At 41.4% G+C, this 20,354-nt stretch overlaps 1 protein-coding gene across 7 annotated transcripts in view; it reads left to right on the forward strand.

Moving 5' to 3' along the window:
• The window catches only part of trpc3 (transient receptor potential cation channel, subfamily C, member 3), a 34,749-nt gene extending 15,131 nt beyond the window's left edge, over positions 1-19,618 (forward strand). For 5 of the 7 annotated variants that reach the window (XM_035523700.2, XM_035523704.2, XM_081713041.1 and 2 more), the window contains exons 4-12: positions 2,373-2,537; positions 4,507-4,723; positions 6,993-7,226; positions 8,144-8,408; positions 10,025-10,220; positions 11,884-12,093; positions 13,736-13,819; positions 14,081-14,156; positions 18,363-19,618. In XM_035523700.2, the coding sequence (XP_035379593.1) occupies positions 2,373-2,537; positions 4,507-4,723; positions 6,993-7,226; positions 8,144-8,408; positions 10,025-10,220; positions 11,884-12,093; positions 13,736-13,819; positions 14,081-14,156; positions 18,363-18,505 (1,590 nt within the window). In that variant the 3' untranslated portion in view covers positions 18,506-19,618. The remainder of the gene's footprint in view (positions 1-2,372; positions 2,538-4,506; positions 4,724-6,992; positions 7,227-8,143; positions 8,409-10,024; positions 10,221-11,883; positions 12,094-13,735; positions 13,820-14,080; positions 14,157-18,362) is intronic. The other 2 variants (XM_035523701.2, XM_035523703.2) reach the window with 2 other exon arrangements.
• Positions 19,619-20,354: the final 736 nt, after the last annotated feature.

Raw genomic sequence — 20,354 nt, forward strand, 5'->3', positions numbered from 1 at the left:
GTCTCGGAATGACCAGTGCTAAATCCATAACCATGGAGAAGTCTTAAGAAAGAGCATTTTAATGAAGAAAGCACCTTTAGCTGAAGCCAGTTCTTTGAAATAATTACTTAAGCGAGTAACACTTCTGCTTTATAATAAATGTTCAGTACTGTTCCTACAAATTATGATAATGCAAGGATCTATATCTTTTATATAGCGCTCGCATGTTATAGATATCTGTCATTTGTGATATTTTTCATTTAATTAATGATAAGATAATAATGAAGGGGATATGTAATGATAGCTAGATTAGTTCTATGGCTAATTCACTGTGCCCATTTTCCTCAATGTTTTACAACCTCACTTGTGCTCTGACGTTTTTTCGGACACCGAGCTCACCTCCTTATGACGACGCCGATGGCGATGGTGAAGACTAATGTTCAGGAGGACCCCTCCCGCTTTCCTTTGCTGCCACTGTTGGTAACAGCACGGCGGTTTTCATTTATAGCATGGTCATCGCTACGTCGCGTTCTCTCCTCTGGAAGAGATGAGGTCCAGCCCCTCTCTTACTCACTCTGTCCTCAGCCCTGTCCGCTCCATTGATTCTCTGAGTCGAGAGCCATTTCTCAGCACTTCAGGACTCTCAGCACTTGACCTGGGGCACTCCCAGCGTGCAGGCCCAAACGCTGACAAGCGTCCTCTCCCTGTCTCCTCCATTCCCCAGAGCTGTGATCCATCTCCCCGGAATCAAATCAGGGCTGTTAATGGGATTTCTTTCGACCGTTGTCTGTTTCTCTAGATTTCCTACTTAACATGCAAGCGACTAGACGTCTGTCTGAGCAAACCATGCGCGTCCATGTGGTCCGTGTTTATGAACTTTCGCCTCTTCTGTTGCCATGGTACCGAGACAGTGCAAAATCAGCAAGATGATGTCATCACCCTGAGAAACTCCTGCTGAACCTGGAACCCGACCCAACGCGTGCACTGACCTGAGCACTGATAGTAACCATCCACAGGGTTCACAAAGAGTTTGGCAGTGTAATGATACATAAAATGTATAAATTAAGGAAAGAATTGTGAGTGTTGGTCTTTCTGTGATCTGAACAGAATCATACTGATCCAGATTACAAGTCTGAAACAAAGTCTTATTTTTGTGGCTGGAGCAAGATCACAATTAATTTTCAGAAAGAAAATAGTGTGACTAAAGTATATATTTGAACAACTATATTTCTTAATTTTTTAAGTGTACATACTGTAAATTAAAAAGACTTTGCTCAGACTTTGTAAACATGAGCACTGATTAGCTTCTAATTCCACCTCTAGCTAATGTTAGCAATATGATCAAATATGATGCTAAATGTTGAACATTTCTAACTTTCCTGAAGCAAATTTGTCATCAGTAAACAGATTGGTCTGATGACTGGAGACTTCGGGGTTGTGTGCAGTGAGTGACTTCCTGTTCAGGAGATCTAGAGCACTGTACCACCAGGCTGTGGCTACTTCCTGTCTGCAGTGTTCCTTGAATCATTCAGTTATGTGTTTTACGTCTTTGTCTCTCTATTGTCTTTTCCCTTCATTGCCTATGCATTAAGATGCAGAGTCACATTAATTTGCTAGAGAATATTTTAAATAATTAATTTTGTCTAATTTAATGGCAGTATGATATAGTTTTAATGAATATGTTTATTCTTTTGAAGGGATTGATTTCATATTTGCTGCACTGTAGGCTAATGGGCGCATCACGTGTGGAAAAAGCACACGCAGGGTCTTGGCCTTCCCTGAAAGACAAGGTGATAAGCCTGTAAGCGTGTCCCCTACGCTCCAGGCGCCGTCATTCCGATCCTCCCCCTCACCACCACCTCACTTCCACACCCTCTTTCCCTCAGAATTCAAGAGAAACAGTGGAAACACTAAAATGTTTTGTACATCTACACTCCATACACACTGTAAGTGATTCTATTATTTTTTATTTTTTTGGAATGGTCACAGATTTATTGCAGATAAAGATTTGAGTTATTTATTTATTTATTTATTTATTTCATTTATTAATGAAAAACCTGATTGATTTTGATTAGTTTGATTAAGTTGTTTTAATTGGTTTGACTATATTGCTTCCACCATTTATTTGTTCATTTACTCATGTTCTGAATTCTGTAAAGACTGCAAGCAAAAAAGTTCAAAACTAGAATGGAAGAGGTTCTTCAGTCCTGATGAAATTGCAGAATAATGTTGGAGAGATGGTGTATCCTGAGATACACCTCAATTCTGGGTCATGACTGTACAGTTATATAGTTCACTACAGAAATTACCTCTGTTTGAACCCCCCCACCTCTCTCTCTCTCTCACTCTCTCTCACACACACATGCCCACACACATGTCTCTCCTCTCTGCAGTTTGTGGCTCATCCTAACTGTCAGCAACAGCTGTTGACTATCTGGTACGAGAACCTGTCTGGTCTGCGGGAGCAGGCCATTGCTGTGAAGTGTCTGGTGGTGCTGGTAGTGGCCCTGGGCCTCCCGCTCCTGGCTGTGGGCTACTGGTTTGCTCCATGCAGTAAGGTAAGACCCAGTTAAGGACTAGACCTGTTAGCCTAAAGCTATGTTATTTTGTGGGGACTCTGAGAAAAGATGCGTAAAATATATGTTACTAATCCCTGGGAATACATGTGACTCTACCTGTTACTGAACCCTGGGAATACACATGACTCTACCTGTTACTAATCCCTGGGAATATATGTGACTCTACCTGTTACTAATCCCTGGGAATACACGTGACTCTACTTGTTACTGAAGCCTGGGATTACACCTGACACTACCTGTTACTAATCCCTGGGAATACACATGACTCTACCTGTTACTAATCCCTGGGAATAGACCTGACTCTACCTGTTACTAATCCCTGGGAATACACCTGACTCTACCTGTTACTAATCCCTGGGAATACTCCTGACTCTACCTGTTACTAATCCCTGGGAATACACCTGACTCTACCTGTTACTAATCCCTGGGAATACACCTGACTCTACCTGTTACTAATCACTGGGAATACACCTGACTCTCATCTTGTAAACTGCTATTTTTCTTTCTTTGTGCAGTTCAGAGTATATCATGTATGTGGCAGTGTCCTCTGCACCAGTAGATGGAGAAATGAAGGTTATGTTAGATTATTGGATCTTTGATACAGTTATTGAGCAGCACCACATATATTACTGATCATATATTGGTGTTCCTTCTCCACTGAGATCATTATTTGTTTCTTCATTGATGGTAATTTACATCTTTTTTTAGCACTAACATGCCACATCAGTGGAACTGCAGCACTCGTAGGACAAAATGATGACCTTCTACGTCTGCTCAGACTGTACAATGATCTCATTTATGATGCATGTCAAATAGGAAGTGGAAACCCAGCCTAAGAGGAAAATGTCACCGTTTGTTTTCACCTCGATGTCATGGGTTGTTATGATGTCATTCGACTCTTCTTCCTGCTGACCATAGATGTCACTGTGAGCAAATGTTATGATGGAATAGTGGATTAAAATAAACTCCACCATGCCATTCCAACAAAATTTCCAAGAAGCTGGGACGTGTGTGTTTGTGTGAACCATGTGGATTGTAGAAGACCTATTGAATATGTAGACTTCATATTTAACGTAACTGCTAACTGTTGCCTCAGTAAGCATGAGTTCTTTAGTTTGTGTGCAGCTGCCTCTGTTATTGTCTGCAATCTCTGATATTTGTCTCTTGGAAACGTGTACAGATAAAGGGGGCTTTTGAAAACGGACCCGAGAACAGGAGCCAGGAGACTGACTGCATGTGTTCTGTGGGTCAGCAGGACTGTGGACAGATTTGCCACTGAAAGACAAATATCCAAAAATCAGAGGAATAAGACATTGTATGCTGCCGAAAACTCAATGGTGCATGGACTGTAGTCGCCAAAATGAGACTGATTGAAATTGCAAGATAGTCATGTCTCAAATTAAATTAATTTCAATAGCTCAAGACAATACACAAGTCCTGAGTCAAAGGTTAGTTTTGTTGACATTATAAGTAAATTAAATAATTCCAGATGAAAGGTTTTGGTTTCTGTGTTCCCAGCAGAAGCAGAGTTTATGATGTGTTTGTTCATTGCTGAAGGCCTGAGCTAATGAGCTGAGATAATGGCACTTCCAAAGAGGTGTCTGTGGTCCTGTCTGGTATCAGTACTGCTTTAAATCAGGCAGTATAAGGAATTGATGTAGAGGGTGAAAAGTGCTTGCATTTTTACCTGCACTACCTGATGCAATATTGTGTGTTTGTGTGTGTGTGTGTGTGTGTATATCTGTGTGTGTGTGTGTGTGTGTGTGTATATCTGTGTGTGTGTGTGTGTGTGTGTGTATATCTGTGTGTGTGTGTGTGTGTGTGTGTGTGTATATCTGTGTGTGTGTGTGTGTATATCTGTGTGTGTGTGTGTGTGTGTGTGTGTGTGTGTGTGTGTGTATATCTGTGTGTGTGTGTGTGTGTGTGTGTGTGTGTGTGTTTCCTCAAGCTGGGTAAAGTCCTCCGCAGCCCCTTCATGAAGTTTGTGGCGCATGCGGCCTCCTTCATCATCTTCCTGTGTCTGCTCGTCTTCAACGCGTCGGACCGTTTCGAGGGCATCACCACCTTGCCCAACATCACGGTGACGGATCACCCGCTCCAGATCTTCAGGGTGAAGACCACTCGCTTCACCTGGACAGAGATACTCATTATGATCTGGGTGGCAGGTGGGCAGCAGCCTCCCCGCACGCAATCACACTTCACGATTCATATCAGTCAGTTTTAGTATTATATTCAAACAACTTTTAACTTCCAAAGTTGCTTTATCCAAATAATGTTTTCCAAAGCCAGCCATTGATCTTAGCATTCAGTGAGAATCTTCACACCAGGTTTAACTGTTAGGTGAAATTTATTATGTTTTGCATTTTGTGAAATAACATTTTTATCAGAGAACATTTGCATGAAGCATTTGATAGTCACAAAGGTCACACTGAAGATCTTCTGAAGTTCCAAGATGTGGAACACGAGGAAACTGTGAAGCTTCTGGATGGGCCCCCAAAGCATTGAAACATTAAAGTTATTCTGAATATTAGAGTGTGCACTTTGCCTGTTTTGAGATGATCTTTGTGTTCTGGTAGTTTACAGAGTTTCCAAGTAGGTTGAGGATCTAATGAGTCCTGCTGTTTTGCTGAGGTTTGCGCTCTTCCCACTAATGGGTACCCACATCAAAAGCCTGGTGCCTGGGTGCTGAGTGGCTGGGTGTGGAAAGACATCACTCAGAAAACTGGTGACATGTTCGACCATCAAGGATGAAAACAGGCCATGGTGGTTACTGCACTGCTGCGAGACAAATTCGACTGGCGAGATTGGATGTTAAAGTTTCCCCTGTAGTGCTGCATGTTCAAAAAATATAAACTTAGTTCGGGACACTCCAAGACCTTTTCAGAGAAGGTGTTTAGTGTGTATGGAGAAAAGATTGGTCCTGTAGTGCAGGGGACTCATTTTATTGCATAGATACACAGTACTAATAGAAGCTCTCTAAAACATTTTCAAAACACTGTTTTAAAGTAATGATTTAAAAGAGGGCAGTATAGCTCAATGGAAAAGATCATCATTTTGAGGTTTGATAAGGTGTCCTGCATCTTTCCAAACCTTTTATGGTGCAGACGTTGTCTCAGTATGGATGAGACACTGGAGACCTGTGAACTCTGTTAAATCTCTTCTGTGTAAAGCCCTTGTAAAGTACAATAGAAATAAAATTATTTTTATTATTATTATATGCCTTTGTGTTCAGAGGAAACAGGAAGTGTGTGTATACCCAAGCACGGGCATTTAATCTGTTGCTGAAGGACCAGTGTTCCGTAGTGCAGGGGTTGATTCCATTACATGTGTTCCGTAGTGCAGGGGTTGATTCCATTACATGTGTTCCCTAGTGAAGGGGTTGATTCCATTACATGTGTTCTGTAGTGCAGGGGTTGATTCCATTACATGTGTTCAGTAGTGAAGGGGTTGATTCCATTACATGTGTTCAGTAGTGAAGGGGTTGATTCCATTACATGTGTTCAGTAGTGCAGGGGTTGATTCCATTACATGTGTTCAGTAGTGAAGGGGTTGATTCCATTACATGTGTTCAGTAGTGAAGGGGTTGATTCCATTACATGTGTTCCGTAGTGAAGGGGTTGATTCCATTACGTGTGTTCAGTAGTGAAGGGGTTTATTCCATTACGTGCATTCAGTAGTGAAGTGGTTGATTCCATTACATGCGTTCAGTACTGAAGTTGTTGATTCCATTATGTGTGTTCAGTAGTGAAGGTGTTGATTCCATTACATGTATTCAGTAGTGAATGGATTGATTCCATTACGTGTGTTCAGTAGTGAAGGCGTTGATTCCATTACGTACGTTAAGTAGTGAAGTGATTTTGAAATACAAACTCAAGCAACAGCCCAGGAATACATCAGCTAAACCTACATTTACTACTATGTAAATGCGTAGTGTCTTTCATGAGCAGTTTCTCTCTGTGCTTTAAGTCATCCTGGATCTGATTAAATATCATCTTGTCAGTTCTTAAGCAGAGATGAATTGTAATAAAGCATATTACTCTCAGCAGTGACATAAATACTCACTCAAAAGGGAAGGACACGACCTAGTAAATACCATGCAAGAACACCCTTATTGATTTATTTTTTTTTTATTATCCATTGACTCCACACACACGCACACACCCAGAGAGAGAGAGAGAGAGAGAGAGAGAGAGAGAGAGAGAGAGAGAGAGAGAGAGAGAGAGAGAGAGAGAGAGAGAGGAGAGAGAGAGAGAGAGAGAGAGAGAGAGAGAGAGAGAGAGGAGATGGACTCAGTCAGTGAGACAGAACTCTCTTTTGGTTGCTCAACCACTTTTTAACTGGTGAGGAGTAAGTGCACAGCATTCTGCAGTGGACCACATCCAAGTCCTTTTCCCTCTCCACCCTATCGCTAACCCTGTCCCCACCCCCATGTAGGCATGATGTGGTCGGAGTGCAAGGAGCTGTGGACAGAGGGGCCGCGGGAATATGTCTTGCAGCTGTGGAATGTTCTGGACTTTGGCATGTTGTCCATCTTCATCGCAGCGTTCACCGCACGGTTCTTCGCCTTCCTGCAAGCCATGAAGGCACAGGAGTATGTGGACGAGAAGATCCACGCCCCCGACCTGTCCGTGGTCACACTGCCACCTGACATCAAGTACTTCACGTACGGTGAGGGGGGGCTAGATGCTCTGGGTGTTCTGGGTCTTCTGCTGGACAGTTTGCATTTATAGAGGTTTTTCTTTTTTTTGTCTGCAGTTTATTACCGATTAATTTCATGTACCTCGACACTTAACTAATTAGGCTGGGTGGACAGATTACTTGTAACGTGCAACGATCAGGAGGCAGACACACACGCTGTGAAGAGTGAGATTTATTAAGGGAAAATCCATAATCAGAGTCATTAGAACGGTCCAAGGTCAGTGAGCCAACACAGCGTACAAGAACACATGTGAACAAAAAGAAATGAGAGCACACAATAAAGGGGAAGCAGGCTAGAATAATAACACAAGTGGAGAGGTCATGACAGAGGCCTGGAATAACAATAACACAGACAAGGCATGGATTAACAGACAGCACCTAGGATTTAACACAATGACCAGCAACACACTGAGGCCAACACAGGGATTAAATACATGGGTTAATGAGAACTAAACAAGATACAGGTGAAACTCATAAGGGGTGGAGAAAACGACACTAATAAACAGAACCACAACAAGGAAGTTAAGCAAAACAAAGACATGAGACAGGGTAACCATGGAGACAAGGATGCTAGGCGGGACCAGCTGTGACATTACTCACCTAAATAATTAACAGTTCATTCTAAATATCAGTTCAATAATGTATAAAAAAAAGTTTCAAACTAAAAAAAACTTTGATAAACTTAGTAAGTATTTTTATCTAAGCAAACTTTTTACATTTTAAACTGTCTCTGACCTAATTAGGAAGTCAAGCAACTGAAATTGGGGTCAGCAGTTGGAATTAGTAAAACTGAGATCAGAATCACTATCTTATCATGCACAGGGTTGCCAGAGTGGATGTTTATCCCTACAGCGAGTAGTGAGCCCAGCATGTGTATGTCCTTCCAGCCCGGGATAAGTGGCTCCCCTCCGACCCGCAGCTGATCTCGGAGGGGCTGTACGCCATCGCCGTGGTGCTGAGCTTCTCCCGCATAGCCTACATCCTGCCTGCCAACGAGAGCTTTGGCCCACTGCAGATCTCCCTGGGCCGCACCGTCAAAGACATCTTCAAATTTATGGTGCTCTTCATCATGGTCTTCCTCGCCTTCATGATCGGCATGTTTATCCTCTACTCGTACTACCTGGGAGCCAAGGTTAACCCTGCTTTTACCACGTGAGTGACAGGGACGTCAGCATGTCTATGAATCTTTTCTCACCATATTTCTTTTCTACATGAAAACCTGCAATAACCTAGTGTGGAGAAATAAGGTGTTTGTTACAGGGCGAGGCCAGGAAATTGGGAAGCATGATTTGCAAAGGCAATTAAGTAATATTAGGAGAGGGAAAGGTTGGGATGGGCCATTACCCCCATGCCGCGTTGTGTGGGCCACAGTCCCTGGGTCCCTCCATCCTTACTCCTTCAAATGGAACCTAGCAGAGAGGCATGAGAGTGCCAAGCAGAGGATCCAATTTCACACCGTCGCTCATCTTCAGCAAGGACACAGCACCGTTAAAGAGGGCAGGACTGTGTCTGTCTGTCTGTCTGTCTGTGTGTGTGTGTGTGAGAGTGTGAGTGTGAGAGACTGAGAGAGAGAGAGAGAGAGCGTTCACCAACATACCTGAGACAGTGCTATCACAGTGTTGGTTATCATGCAGACCTGCCGATACACATATACACAAAGAAATATTGCTGCACTCTCAGCAACAGTGCACAGATTTCCTTTAAGAGTCCCCTCTGGAAGGCACTCGTCCCCCCGGTTCTGAATCCAGGTGACTTGCACATTCGGTTCCCAGAATGCTAAGTACTTCAGTGGCTGACTATGGGATGCCATGTGTGCCAATTTTAAATAATAAGAGAATTTATTTAAATTTAGATAATAAGTGAAATACATAAACATATAAATGAGTAGTATGATATGTATAAATCAATAAATTGTGAAATATCTAAATAAAACTTATCTAATTATTTTAAGTGCAAGATTTAAAATAATGTAGTCACTTTTAATTTAATAAGTAAAGTTCTTGTTTCAAAACATCTTTTCATAAAACTTTTATATTGTAATGGGAACATTCTGAATGGCTCTTAGTTCATGTTTACTTTCATAATGCCTCTTATCACAACAGTTTCTCTACCTTTTCAATCAAGTCTAATTTCTTTATCCCATTGGCTAATGATCTACTGTTGATTGCTTTTGCCTGAGTAGCAGAAGCTTGCTGAGGAATACAAAGTGACTTGGAGACTAAGGAGAGCTTTATTTGTGTAGTGTAGGAGATGTGGTAGTACGTCTGGCAGCGGAAATGCTTCAGAGTAACCTGATACATGTTGGGGTTTTTATGTTGAAGCCACACATTTCTGCACAGTTATTACAGTATATATGATTCAAACTTTGTGGACACTTGTTTAGCTTACATTTAGCAGGCTAGTAGAGTCAGACTGGTGAATATGTAAGTCAGTCAGCCACCTGCTGTACACAGATATGGACCCATTGGCGAACTGTTTAAGCACAAAGTCTCAGCTAGATATAATGTGGCAGTTACTGGAGAAATTTAAAAGAAATATGAAAGAAAATATGAAATGGCAATAAACAGAAAAGGAAACTTGGTAAATATCCGTTTGGAACTGTTATAATTGGAACATTCCCGTTATGAAATGAACAAGGCTATTTTGAGATAAGCACTGCAGTAATTAAATAAAAGTGACTACATGGTTGAATTAAATTAAATATATATGAAATCTATATGTTCACACTCTCACACTTTCTCTCTGTGTCTGTCTTGCTCTTTCTGCAGAGTTGAGGAGAGTTTTAAGACCCTGTTTTGGTCCATATTTGGCCTGTCTGAAGTCTCCTCGGTGGTACTGAAGTATGATCATAAGTTCATTGAGAACATTGGCTATGTGCTTTATGGGATATACAACGTTACCATGGTAGTGGTTCTACTCAACATGCTGATTGCTATGATCAACAGCTCCTACCAGGAAATCGAGGTGAGCTGACCCACTCTCTGCACACCTGTGTGTCCTTTCTCTCATCCCTGTCTGCAGTGTGGCAGGGCCACGACAGCATCTTTGTCAAAAGATACTTTTGAGATGTTCGTACATGTACATTACCCACAAACACAGACAAAGGTCGTGAAGACATTGGTGCAATGCAGAAGCACGTGTAGCACATGTTTGACACTACTTATATTCATTACACAGTTCACAATACAAAAATGTCCAAAAAAAAAAGTTTAACCTCAACCCACAGCATTTTTAATATGTTTAGTCTACAGACAGAAAGTAACACAGGGCAGTGTGTAGCTCAGGGGTTAAGGTATTTCACTTGTAATTGGAAGGTTCTTGGTTCAAGTCCCACCACTGCCAAATTTCTACTGTTGGTCCCCTGAGCAAGACCCTTAACCCTCAAGCTGTAAACAGTCGTAATTGTAAGTCGCTCTGGATAAAAGTGTAAGCTAAATGCTGTAAACGTAATAGGTCCACATGGAGAGATCTGGCCATGCAGAGGTCAGATGCTACTCCCAAAGATGGGGGAGGGAAGGCAAGCTTTGTTGTTATCACACAGGTCTGAAATCAGCCGAAACTTTAAGAGAGCAAAGTGTTTTAAAGGTTTAGTCAGAACGTCACAGCACGTGTTAGGCAGCTGGAGGGAAGGATCTGACTGGAAATCATGAGAAGCATGATACTGATTAGACGTGAGTTTGCGTACCACCTGAAAATGCTCTGAAAAAAGTTGAGGTTGGCTACGAGTCACAATAACACTGAAATATAATTCTGCAGATTATTATGAACATACTAATCCTAACAGTAGAATTAGAGAGAGAGAGAGAGTGTGAAAAGAGGTGTTAAAGGGAAGGGTAGAGGACAGATGAGAGTATGGGGACAGAATGGGCCACCTTGGAGACTGCTGATAACATTGGATTTCTACACTGCTGTAATCTGTTAGAGGTTATTGGTCCTTCAGTTATTTGTTGACAGAAACTTTTTTGTTCAGCCTGTAGAGAAAACAGGAGCAGAAAACTGCACATTCTTATAATTCCCCCACAGTCTGATTAGAACATCAGAAAGCATGTAATAATGTTTAGGTGGATGACTGGAATAAGAGCTGGGTCTCAGCGTCCGTCCAAAGCTCATGACATGTCTCCTGCGGGACCGCTGAATCTCCACGTCCCTCCCAGGCTCCTGACATGTCTCCTGCGGGACCGCTGAATCTCTGCGTCCCTCCCAGGCTCCTGACATGTCTCCTGCGGGACCGCTGAATCTCCGCGTCCCTCCCAGGCTCCTGACATGTCTCCTGCGGGACTGCTGAATCTCCGCGTCCCTCCCAGGTTCCTGACATGCCTCCTGCAGGACTGCTGAATGAGTTCATTGTGGTTTCTAGTGTCTTATCTGGAAGACTTTGTCCAGATCACTTTTATTTGTCACGATAGAAAATAGATGTTTTACAACAGATGTGATAACGCACCTTTCCTGATCCGCATGCTGGCCACAAGCGAACAAGACAAGGGTGACCAGGGAAACAAAAGAAAACGTGAGGTGGCATGCCAGGACAGGAGCTCAGAACAGGAAGCAATCATCCTCTGATTTCAGTGTAGTTAGAGGCAGACCCATGAATCTGTGTGCTGCTCTCACAAGCGCCTCTGTCTCCCAGGATGACTCTGACGTGGAGTGGAAGTTTGCCAGGTCCAAGCTGTGGCTGTCCTACTTCGACAACGGCAAGACGCTGCCCCCCCCCTTCAGCATCGTGCCAAGCCCAAAGTCCTTTGTCCACTGTGCCACTAAGATGGCAAACCTACTGCGCTGTCGCAGACGACGACTCAACAAGGGTGTGGAGCTCGGCATGGAGAACTCCAAGTCCAGAGTACGTGCGCGTGTGCGTGCGTGCGTGTGTGTGTGAGAGAGAGAGAGAGAGAGAGAGAGAGAGAGGGAGAGAGAGAGAGAGAGAGAGAGGAGAGAGGGAGAGAGAGGGAGAGAGAGAGAGAGAGGAGAGAGAGAGAGAGGGAGAGAGAGAGAGAGAGAGAGGAGAGAGGAGAAGAGAGGAGAGAGAGAGAGAGAGAGAGAGAGAGAGAGAGAGAGAGAGAGAGAGAGAGAGAGAGAGAGAGAGAGAGGGGGGGGGGACAATGACAGAGTGTGTGGGTCTCTCTCTCGCTCTCTTTTCTTTTTCATCTAGCTTGCTGTCCCTCATCCTTCCAGCTCTGTGGTGTTTCTATTTAAGTGTATCCGGCCAATTTGAAAATCTACTAAATGTGCAGGGTTGTGCATGTCAGTGGTACAGCACACCCAATCTCCCCAGTCAGGCCAGTCTGGTTCTCTTACCTATATCACCACCCTATTAGCGTTTGCATAAAGGCAAAATGTTATTCCAAAGTAGGCATAAAGCCCTGTTATCGTTCTGTCCCAGAGGGATTCGGTGCTGTCACAGTTCTGTATGTGGCAAACAGGGACAGTTCCTGTTAAGTACTGGGACAGTTAGCGTTTATACGGTCATAGAGATCGAAGGTGTCGTGAGAAACTGTATCACTGTAATGTATGAGTGGACAGATCCTGCATGTTTGCTGTACTGTATGTATCTTCTTTAATCTGGATTGGATGGATATCTTTCTCTGGGCTAATTTAATTGAAATGCTAAGGCCAGTTTTGAAGAGAACTGATGAAATGGTTTCTTGATACCTGTGCATTTTTAAGAAAATGTTTATAATTGCTTAGAATTAGCAACATTTTTTAAGACGTCATCCTTAAAACACCCGCATGAATCAGCATCTTTCATGAAGTTTTTCAGCCCTGGGGATAATATGAATCATGTACGATTTACGGTGTACAATTTATGATGAGTAGAAGTTGTAGTTATAGTAGTAGTGTTGGTAGTAGTTGTAGGTGTTGTAGTTGTTGTAGTAGTAGTAGTTGTAGTTGTAGTAATCTTTGCTAAGATTTTTGCACCACTCAACTTTTTAGCAGTGTAGGACTCGACCTAGTGGTCCAACATTTTCTAACAACTGGTAGGCCTTGGTTTAGCATTTATATTGGAAACCTAATGCACAAAGGGTGCCTATTTTGTGAATTTCAACAGAATGTGGACACACTGAGACTGATATTGATATGTATCTGCATCTATGTATGTATCCCATTGGGCCTGTCCCATACTGGGTAGCAGTGTAGGGTGCCACCTAGTGGCTAACATTTTCATTACTGGTAGGCGTTGCTTATTTGGATTTATTTGGAAACTTAATGAATAAACTGGGGCTTATTCATAATTTCCTCTAAATGTAAATAAATTTAGACTGATATGTTTAATGATGAATACCATTTGACCGGTCCTATACTGACTGTTTTTGTATGCACATGTGTGTGTGTGCGTGTGTGTTTGTCCACAAACACTGGTAATATAAATAGCTGTGTGTATGCATGTTCATGTAAACGTGCATGAGTTTGAGGTAATGCAACCCGTGTCCTGACTAGCTGCCTGCCAGGACTCGTCTGCTTCTGACAGCCTGTATGTTTCACAGCTGAACCTCTTCACGCAGTCCAACATGCGCATGACCGAGTCTCACAGCTTCAGCAGTATCCTAAACCAGCCCACACGCTATCAGGCAAGGCAGCTGATCTCCTCACGCCCACGCTCCTCTGCCCTCTCCTCCTGACCTCTGACCTTCTCCTCCATCCTTTCGGTGTGCTTATTCTCCTCTCCTCACGTTTTCCCATTCTCCGCCCCATCTCCCCTCCTCTTCTCTCAGCTTACTCTTCTCACTTACTGGTTAATAAACCCCAATAAAACCCCAGAAAAGAAAGAGCCAGTGGCCTTAAGCGTCTGCGACCGTGGCGCCCTGATCAATCTCCTCATCTTCCCACAGCAAATCATGAAGCGTCTGATTAAGCGCTACGTCCTGAAGGCTCAGGTGGACAAGGAGAACGATGAAGTCAACGAAGGTAAAGAGGAATTCAGAACCACATTCCGTCTCTCTCAGGACTTAGACCTGTATTTATGGAAGCCTTGATCCATGCATAGAGGTGTACATATTATTTATGGAAGGCAGGAACTGATGACAACCTCGGGGAAAGTAGGGAATTACAGGAAATTGCACAATTCACATAGCAGTCCATATTTAATTATGCAGATACATAATTACTGCATATGCAACATACACATGACAACCAGTCCAGCTTAAACAGTGTTTTGTCTGATGTCTTTATTGACATACTTGAGCAGACCAGTTAATTAACCTGTTAACCTAACCTGTATTTGTGTTTATTGCTCCCAATAAATATTTGCAGCCTTTAATGTGTTAATCCCCCCCTTTAGATGAAACTGTAACTCATTCTGGGTTTTGTCCAGTTACGAGCTCCAAACAGCTGTAAAACCATTGCACACATTTACACATTCAAAAGGAGCCTAGAACAGATGGCACACTGCCTATGGCACAGTGGCCTTTGGGGCATTATTATTAGACCACACCGAACAAGCCCAGAACATTTTAGAGACCACAGAGAGTTTCCTGCCTTATAATGGCTGGTTAATGAGTGGGTTTAAATGTCCAGGAGCCAGTCTCAATTACATACTGAGTTGGGCCCATTTTTACAGAGACCAAGCTTAAGAAAACCAGATAACACTTACAGGTTTTAACGCCCTTTGGATTCATGGCAATCGATTGCTTCCAGAGGGAGTTAGCTGAGAGGTCAGGGAGACCTGAGCCATCCTAAATCATCATAATGTCAGCCATACTGGCTGGCATTACATTGACATGTCGGTGCATCCAATTTCTTTACCCAACGGGTGAACAGGTCAACATCAAAGTGCAATTTGTGGCAGTGTCTGGACACAACATTAACCCTTTATGGATATTAGTGACCAGTAACAGGGCGGGATATGAGTCTTACCTGAACACACTGGCTTGCTCACTGGGGGGTTGGACTCAGGCATTTGTAAAGCAGCTTTGTGACAACAACTGTTGTAAACAGAGCTATAGAAATAAATTTGAATAGACATTTTCAAGAAGACTGTGGGTGCCCCCCATTTGCATACTTAACATGAATACTAGCTGCACTGCTCAAAAAGATGTAAGGGAACACTTAATCATCACAGTAAAATAACAAGTCAGTTAAACCACAATCCATGCTTAGAATCAGTTGATTTTTGAGTATTGTGTCAATATACACTATTGTCCCATAATGCACTGCGAAATGGGAAGAGAGGAGCTTTTCATGACTAGAAATGTTTTGAATAAATGGTGCACCAGTGTGGCAACAATGGCAGCATCATAACTGGTGTGTAAATGTGCATGCAACGGAAAATTCTGTAAAAATAAGCACATTAATTAGTCAGTTTAAAACATTGTGACACATTCAGTATGGAATTTGTGTAAAACTGTTAGTTAGTATAAGCTAGCCACCATAGCCACATAGGCATAATGTGGCTATGCTAATAACCATATCAGTATGATATATAAAGTGCAATATTCACTGTAAATAGTAGAGTCGTACTCTCCTGTGGGAGAATGTTAAAAGATAGTTACTGACCATTTTATTTGTTTTAAAGTAAATCAATCTCTCAAAGTAGCCTTCAGAGTTGCGGCGTAGTATGACACATGTGGACATAGCAACAATTAATCAGTTTTTGTTATTGTTTGTTTTTGTTAGTACAAAGCGATGCAGTTCATAAATGTGCACTAGCCTGCCAAACGCATACTACTAAGACCAATACAAAGAATGTACCTTGCATTATTAGTGTGGCATGTAGTGGCATGTATTTTAAGTGTGAAGTATTGACTTGTATTATTAGTGTGCAGTATTAGTATGTATTATTAGTGTGCGGTATTAGTGTGTACTTTTAGTGTGTAGTATTGGTGTGCAGTATTTGTGTATATTATTAGTGTGCAGTATTAGTGAGCAGCATTAGTATGTATTTTTAGTGTGCAGTAATGGTGTGTGGTATTGGTGTGCAGTATTGGCATGTATTTTTAGTGTGCAGTATTAGTGTGTATTATTGGCATGTATTATTAGTGTGCAGTGTTAGTGTGTATTATTGTGCAGCATTGCTGTGTATTATTGTTGTGCAGTATTGGTGAACAGTATTAGTGTGTGTTATTAGGGTGCAGTATTAGTGTGCGGTATTAGTGTGTATTTTTAGTGTGCGGTATTAGTGTGTATTATTGGTGTGTAGTATTAGTGTGCAGTATTGGCATATATTATTAGTGTGTAGTATTAGTGTGCGGTATTAGTTTGTATTTTTTATGTGCGGTATTAGTGTGCATTTTTAGTGTGCCGTATTGGCATGTATTATTAGTGTTCAGTATTAGTGTGTATTATTAGTATGCGGTATTAGTGTGTGGTATTAGTTTGTATTTTTATGTGTGGTATTAGTGTGTATTTCTAGTGTGCAGTATTGCTATGTATTATTAGTGTGCAGTATTGGCATGTATTAGTGTTCAGTGTTAGTGTGTATTTTTAGTGTGCAGTATTGGTATGTATTATTAGTGTGCAGTATTGGCATGTATTAGTGTGCAGTATTAGTGTGTATTTATAGTTAGTGCAGTATTCGCACGTATATTGTAGTATTAGTGTGTATTATTAAGGTGCAGTATTAGAGAGCAGTATAAGTGTGCAGTATTTGTGTACAGTATAAGTGTGCAGTATTGGTGTACAGTATAAGTGTGTAGTATTGGTGTACAGTATAAGTGTGCAGTATTGGTGTACAGTATAAGTGTGTAGTATTAGTATGTAGTATTAAGGTGCAGTATTAGAGAGCAGTATAAGTGTGCAGTATTGGTGTACAGTATAAGTGTGCAGTATTGGTGTACAGTATAAGTGTGTAGTAATAGTGTGTAGTATTAAGGTGCAGTATTAGAGAGCAGTATAAGTGTGCAGTATTGGTGTACAGTATAAGTGCGCAGTATTAGTGTGTAGTATTAAGGTGCAGTATTAGAGAGCAGTATAAGTGTGCAGTATTGGTGTACAGTATAAGTGTGTAGCATTAGTGTGTATTATTAAGGTGCAGTATTAGAGAGCAGTATAAGTGTGCAGTATTGGTGTACAGTATAAGTGTGTAGTATTAAGGTGCAGTATTAGAGAGCAGTATAAGTGTGCAGTATTGGTGTACAGTATAAGTGTGTATTAATAGTGTGCAGTATTAGTGTGTATTTTTAGTGTGCAGTATTCGCACATATATTGTAGTATTAGTGTGTATTATTAAGGTGCAGTATTAGAGAGCAGTATAAGTGTGCAGTATTGGTGTACAGTATAAGTGTGCAGTATTGGTGTACAGTATACGTGTGTAGTATTAGTGTGTATTATTAAGATGCAGTATTAGAGAGCAGTATAAGTGTGCAGTATTGGTGTACAGTATAAGTGTGTAGTATTAGTGTGTAATATTAAGGTTCAGTATTGGTGTACAGTATAAGTGTGCTGTATTGGTGTACAGTATAAGTGCAGTATTGGTGTGTATTATTAAGGTGCAGTATTAGAGAGCAGTATAAGTGTGCAGTATTGGTGTACAGTATAAGTGTGCAGTATTAGTGTGTAGTGTTAAGGTGCAGTATTAGAGAGCAGTATAAGTGCAGTATTAGAGAGCAGTATAAGTGTGCAGTATTGGTGTACAGTGTAAGTGTGTAGTATTAGTGTGTAGTATTAAGGTTCAGTATTGGTGTACAGTATAAGTGTGCTGTATTGGTGTACAGTATAAGTGTGCAGTATTGGTGTGTATTATTAAGGTGCAGTATTAGAGAGCAGTATAAGTGTGCAGTATTAGTGTGTAGTGTTAAGGTGCAGTATTAGAGAGCAGTATAAGTGTGCAGTATTGGTGTGCAGTATGTGTGTAGTATTAGTGTGTATTATTATAAGTGTATTATTAAGGTGCAGCATCAGAGAGCATTGTAAGTATGTAGTACACAGTTGGGATGCACCGTGTGACTTACAATGTGGAAAACGGTCTATAGATTTGCGTACTGGAGGATTCATAAATCTGAATTTTGGGGGTGCATGCCATTTCCTGTTATTTGTGAATAAACACACTTTTACTCTGGAATACATGCAAAACTTTATAAACGAGGCACCTTGAGTTAAAAAAATATACTCAGAAATACAGAAACATGCACTCTCTTTATGGTCTTGGTGTGTTTGTGTGTTGTTAAAAATAAACAGGTGAGCTGAAGGAGATTAAACAGGACATATCCAGTCTTCGTTATGAGTTACTGGAGGACAAGTCCCAGGCCACCGAGGACCTTTCTCTGCTCATCCAGAAACTCAGCGAAAAACTCAACCTGGGTGCTGTCCATGCACCTTGACCCGGGCGTGGAAAGCCCCTCCCTCATTCCACAGTGAGCAGACCTTCAACATAAGCCTGGACCCTGAAGAATTCTACTCTGAACTCTGACCCTCAGCTGCACTCTGGCCAAACCCCTCAACAGTGTCTTGACCGGTCCATCAACTTAGACTGCTTGACAGATCTAAGTTCTGCCTTTGTCTCTCTGACGACAGCTCAGACACATGCAAACGCAATAACTCTGTCCAGGACCTACCCACTAGTTGCAAATACAATGCAAACATAATTACATGACACATTCATGTCTGCTGTAACATGGCAAGTGTGTCAGCCTGTATGTTCAGAGTGACACTGCTGAATTTCTAATCTCATGCACTCACACTGTATTTTTGTTTAGAGTCAGTACAGGCTAACAACAGGAAATCATATTTACATATTTATTTGATTGTTTGTAACACATAGCCCTCAAAGAATATTGACTAAAATAGGTTTAGAGAATTTCAGAAAACACAGCCAGTTATCTCTTCTGACCAGATATAATTTGTGACCCACTGAAAACTCTTTGGTACACGTTTTTACATTTTTTTTACATTCCACTTTTCCCTGTTGTCTTTTCCATCTGCATGCTTATCTCTACATTTTCATAGCGAAGTTCTTTATTTGAATCATATGAACTGAGATGCAATTCCATATTTACAGGACAGTGCAGGAGATCTAACAAAACCTGAGACACAGCAACATTTGTAAGAATGGCTGAAGTCTGTTCTATCTTTAGTTCCTCAATTCTCCTCCATTTCGTTTCATTTACAGAGCTCTGAGAGTGAGACTGACCAACCGCCCAGCGATCCAGTCATGCTTAGACCTGTTTTAAATATGACAGATAATGGATGGAGCTTCTTTGATTTCTCTGAAAAAATTACACAACAGATGTGAGTAGTGCAAGGGATTCAATCAGTAGCTATTGTACATCTTGTGAACCTGCAGTTCCTCGTGTGGAAAAGCAACACACAGGTGACACCCCACGAGTCTTGGTGGCTTGTCTTGCTCTGAGGTCTCACTTGTAAAAGTCAGGGAGGGTCTTCTGAGAGAAAGACAACATCATCACATCAGTGGTCAGACCTGGAGGTACCTCATACACCGAGAATAATGATTAGTTGGTACACAAGTTCAGTGAACTTGTTTTTCGTTTCCCTATTTATTTGTCTAATTTATTTATTTCTGTGGCTTTGTGCAATTTTTTTTTTTCATGCATTGTGTTGTTGCATACAGCTGTGACTCTGTATGGTAGCCCGAGTATATTATCCCTGTAGAATAGCCTAAAACCAATATACTAGTATTTTCAAACAAATTAGAACTGGCAGGGATATAATTTGACATATTTAATGAATACATGTATGTGCCCATCATAGTAAACGTGTCGTTCATAGATCATTTTGCTTTTAATCTGCAAATAATTAAAAAACAGAAGCGGTTTGGGATACAGGAGTGGGGAACACACCAGTCGAGGGTCAATGAGCACCTGAAAGCATTTAATCCAAAGGATTAGGATTAAGGAGTCACAGGATTGACGCATAATATCTTGTCAATGCATTAATGATGTGGTATTGATAGGAATTATAAATCCTAATTTCAGAGATGATCGTAGATATTACACGCTGCTAGCGGAATATTTCTCAGGTGACGACTGCACAGATCACATTCTGAACTGACTAAATTTAGATCAACAAATTAACTGTTGTAGTTCCTTTAATATATTGACATACAATATTTTTTAAATTCCACTTAAGTTTATTATTGTTGTAAAAGGTGAAAATAAACACCTGGTGTGTACAGTTATAGCCTGTACAGTAACTAAGACTGTACGTCTGCGT

This window comes from Electrophorus electricus, chromosome 4 (genome assembly GCF_041902795.1).
Source record: "Electrophorus electricus isolate QZ-2024a chromosome 4, ASM4190279v1, whole genome shotgun sequence".
Classification (NCBI taxonomy): Eukaryota; Metazoa; Chordata; class Actinopteri; order Gymnotiformes; family Gymnotidae; genus Electrophorus; species Electrophorus electricus.